This window comes from Trachymyrmex septentrionalis, unplaced genomic scaffold (assembly GCF_001594115.1).
Source record: "Trachymyrmex septentrionalis isolate Tsep2-gDNA-1 unplaced genomic scaffold, Tsep1.0 scaffold22, whole genome shotgun sequence".
Lineage (NCBI taxonomy): Eukaryota > Metazoa > Arthropoda > Insecta > Hymenoptera > Formicidae > Trachymyrmex > Trachymyrmex septentrionalis.
Window position 1 is genome coordinate 1,891,638 of NW_017305375.1, and position 3,479 is coordinate 1,895,116.

At 28.2% G+C, this 3,479-nt stretch overlaps 2 protein-coding genes across 2 annotated transcripts in view; both read right to left on the reverse strand.

The window, feature by feature from the left end:
- Positions 1–228: 228 nt before the first annotated feature.
- LOC108748221 (odorant receptor 13a-like) lies at positions 229–1,494 on the reverse strand. Its single transcript, XM_018486254.1, has 3 exons — positions 1,191–1,494; positions 657–887; positions 229–569 (listed from the first exon to the last, which is right to left on the reverse strand). The coding sequence occupies exons 1-3, from the start codon at positions 1,492–1,494 to the stop codon at positions 229–231; spliced, it is 876 nt and encodes a 291-aa protein (XP_018341756.1).
- Positions 1,495–2,770: 1,276 nt separating this feature from the next.
- The window catches only part of LOC108748222 (odorant receptor 9a-like), a 1,882-nt gene continuing 1,173 nt past the window's right edge, over positions 2,771–3,479 (reverse strand). The window contains exon 2 of the mRNA XM_018486255.1: positions 2,771–3,129. Within this exon, the coding sequence (XP_018341757.1) occupies positions 2,771–3,129 (359 nt within the window). The remainder of the gene's footprint in view (positions 3,130–3,479) is intronic.

Below are 3,479 nucleotides of genomic sequence, written 5' to 3' on the forward strand. Positions count from 1 at the left end.
TATATATATAACATTGTTTAAGTGTATATACATTGTTAATCATATATAAAATAGATTAGACACAGATGACTGTAGTAATGACTTATAGTTACAACCAACAATTTTATTAAAATAACGTTTCAATACATTTTTCCTTTTATGTATTCAAATTATCATTCGTCTAACTTATATATTTATAATTTATAAAATTAATTTCTTTATTTATAGTACATTTGTAGTACTTATATTTCACACCTTTACCATTACACGAAGTACAGATAAATACGAAAGAGATGTTTTTAGGATGCTTACGTAAGTTGCCAAATTTACCACGATAAAATTTCCAGCTTGCAAAGCGACGGGGGAATCTGCACACATAAGAATGAATATCATATGTCTCGTTAGCTTCGCAGGAAAATTGTACCAAGTGCTCCGATAAACAGAAAGTCCTATTTCTTCCATTTCGGATCTTAAATAATTCCCAATAACACCGTATAAAGTTAATTGTGTTAGAAAGGTACTTTGTACCATTATATTTTTCGTAATTAAAACAACGTTGTTTTCACTTAGTTGTAAAATAAGTTGAAATCCTGAAAAAATATTTGTTTCTTTAATATAGATTTTTATATCATAATACGATTTGCAAAATAATTATAAGTAGTATATCATTCACACACCCATTATGCATAAAAGAATACTGATAAGAAATAATTCTATCAATAAAACAAAACTAATCATTTCGGCAAGTTCTCTGGCTAGTTTTATTAAGTATTTGTGTCTTTCAATCAATACGTTAAAACGATTATAGATATGCGGGCCTCTGATATCAAAATTAAGAAAATTAGCTCTCAGAATTTTCACTTGGCCACAAACGTGCAACGTAATGTTCAGAAACAAAGCGTCGTTACCTTTCAATCATTAAAGAAAATAATATAGCCTATAGTAATACACTAATAAATATGCAGAACAATATTAATACTTTTTTAATATAAATAAAGCAAAACTTCTCCATGCTTTAACAATATTATCTAAATTAGTAGACAATAAAAGTATTTGCATTAATAAACATAATAAAAATTACTTATTCATAGAATGTACTTATATGTATGTAATATGTATACGTGTGTTTTAAAATAAATAAATATTGCTAATCTTTAAAGATTAAATAGAACGAAAAGATAAAAAGATGTTAAATAATGTGCTGATAATACCATGATTAGTAGTACTCGCTAGTATTAATGCAACAACATCGACGAGGCAGAAGATTTTATGCATGCTTACTGGAGCATTTAAGAAACTCATAAAGCATTTCGATGGTACTGGATACTCTAGCACAGTATCTTCGTTCGTTATATTGACATGCTTATATTCATCCAGAATAGCGATTAGTCCATACATTATAGAACTAAAATAAGCAAAGCCCAAAATTAAACAACACAGAGTCCTTCCCATAAAAGCATGTTTCCTCATGATGGCACGTTCTTTTGTGTTTTCAATTGTCAAATAATCCTTCATGGCAGATCTATAATTGTTAGCCAAATTTCTTGCGTAAATGCGAAACCATATTATCTTTAACACACCAAGTATTCCGCAAAAGATTAACATGAGACAATCTATGCTTGTCTCCGCGTCAGTGCAGCCCAAATAAATCTCGAAACAAGGTATGACAATCATGAGGACCTATTGACACGTCTTCATATAATAAAATACCAAATAAATAATAATTTACATTGTCCTCAAAGAATCGTATGTTATTGATCATCGAGGTTAAACTCAGAAAGTGCATACCGCGGAAAAGATGCCAAAGACATATCGTATCAACGAATAAGCATTATGAACTTGAAGTGGCCAGATACCAATGGACCACGCAACCAATTTAAAAGGGGTTATCGCGTATGCGACATCGTCTTTCCATCGTTCACTTGCCATGGGTTAAGGTAATAACTGTAACTGCTAACCAATAACCAATGATGTGTCGGATATAACGTCTGTCTGTGTTTCGAGTTATTTTTTATTCATCTTGAAAACTTATATCAGCCTGTCACTATGCTCTTAACACATTATCATAGAATATAGAGAATTATGTTGTTATACGCATAGCTATTGCAATAAGAATTTGTGAGAATATATTTCGTTAGTTGTTTAACGATCGTTTCATGCTATCGTGCATGAACTGTCAAGAGAAGAACTTCATCTCCCGCTTATACTACACTTATACTACGTTCTAGTTTAGTCTGTATTACATTTTATTTCGTCTAGACAATATTTATATCATTTCAACTGTAAATATTGTAGATTTAGTTCTTTTAAACGTAAAAATATATATATAGTACGGATGAGTAAATTGTTTTGTAAATTTTGTTCGATATATTCACATTACGAAAACTGGTTAAAGAATGATATACGCTACAAGTAAGTAATTTTATATATTAATAATTTTATTAAGTATATACATATACTTAAAAAAAATTTCTTTGTCAAAACAAATATAAAAATTAATTTTAGACAGATATATATTTGTTAGATAATTTTTACAATTAAATTTATCTATTTACAAAATTTTATCGTAAGATGTAGTCACATTTACGAAGAAAATTCAAAATAAGGAATTTTTGAATGGTTTGCTTGTAATATTCTTCTAAGAACGTTAAATTTTTATATAATGTAAATTAAAATTATATGTTAATATTATATTATATATTAATATTGGACTAAAAATTTTACATCGCTACAAATGCTTCTCTTAAATAATATGTGACATAATATAATATGTAATAAAGAAAAATCTTTATTAGTAACTATTTGTTTCTCGTTTGTCAATCATAACACGTAAAGCGGATAAGTAAGATACTGCAGTTTTTAAAATGTCCGTAAAAGTAGCACGTGTAACGTAGAAAAATTTTCCGGCAGTTAGACGAATGGGTATATTCGTTTTTATCATAATAAACGCTAAGTCTCTTATATCATTAGGCGAAAAATCGCACCAATTGCTGTCGTAAAGCGCGAATGACAAGGCCTCGCTTTGATCCCTCAAATTATCACCCGCATATGAATACAAAAAACATTGCATCAACATAACAATCATTATTACAATGCTCTTCACCGTCATAACTATGTCATGAATGTGCCAGGATACGATGAGTCCAAAGCCTTAAATTAATTACATTTTAGTCTCTGATTGATCTTTTTAAAACTATAATTGTTTAAAAATTTTATTTTGAGTCTTTCATAACTAAGCTGATACAATCTGCATGCATAGGATATTCTTACAATACGTAAACTTGTCTTTTGTAATAAAGTAATTGTTACTATAATATTTATTTTTATTTGCTTTTTGACATCCAAATATGCATTTATATGCTATTATAGAAATAATTTTTTTAGGAATTTACATAACAATCCTCATATATTGATATTACACCTTTTACACAATTTTTACATAGCAAATAATCAATTAAAGACTTTATTACAAAGTTATATATAATATGTATATTATATAT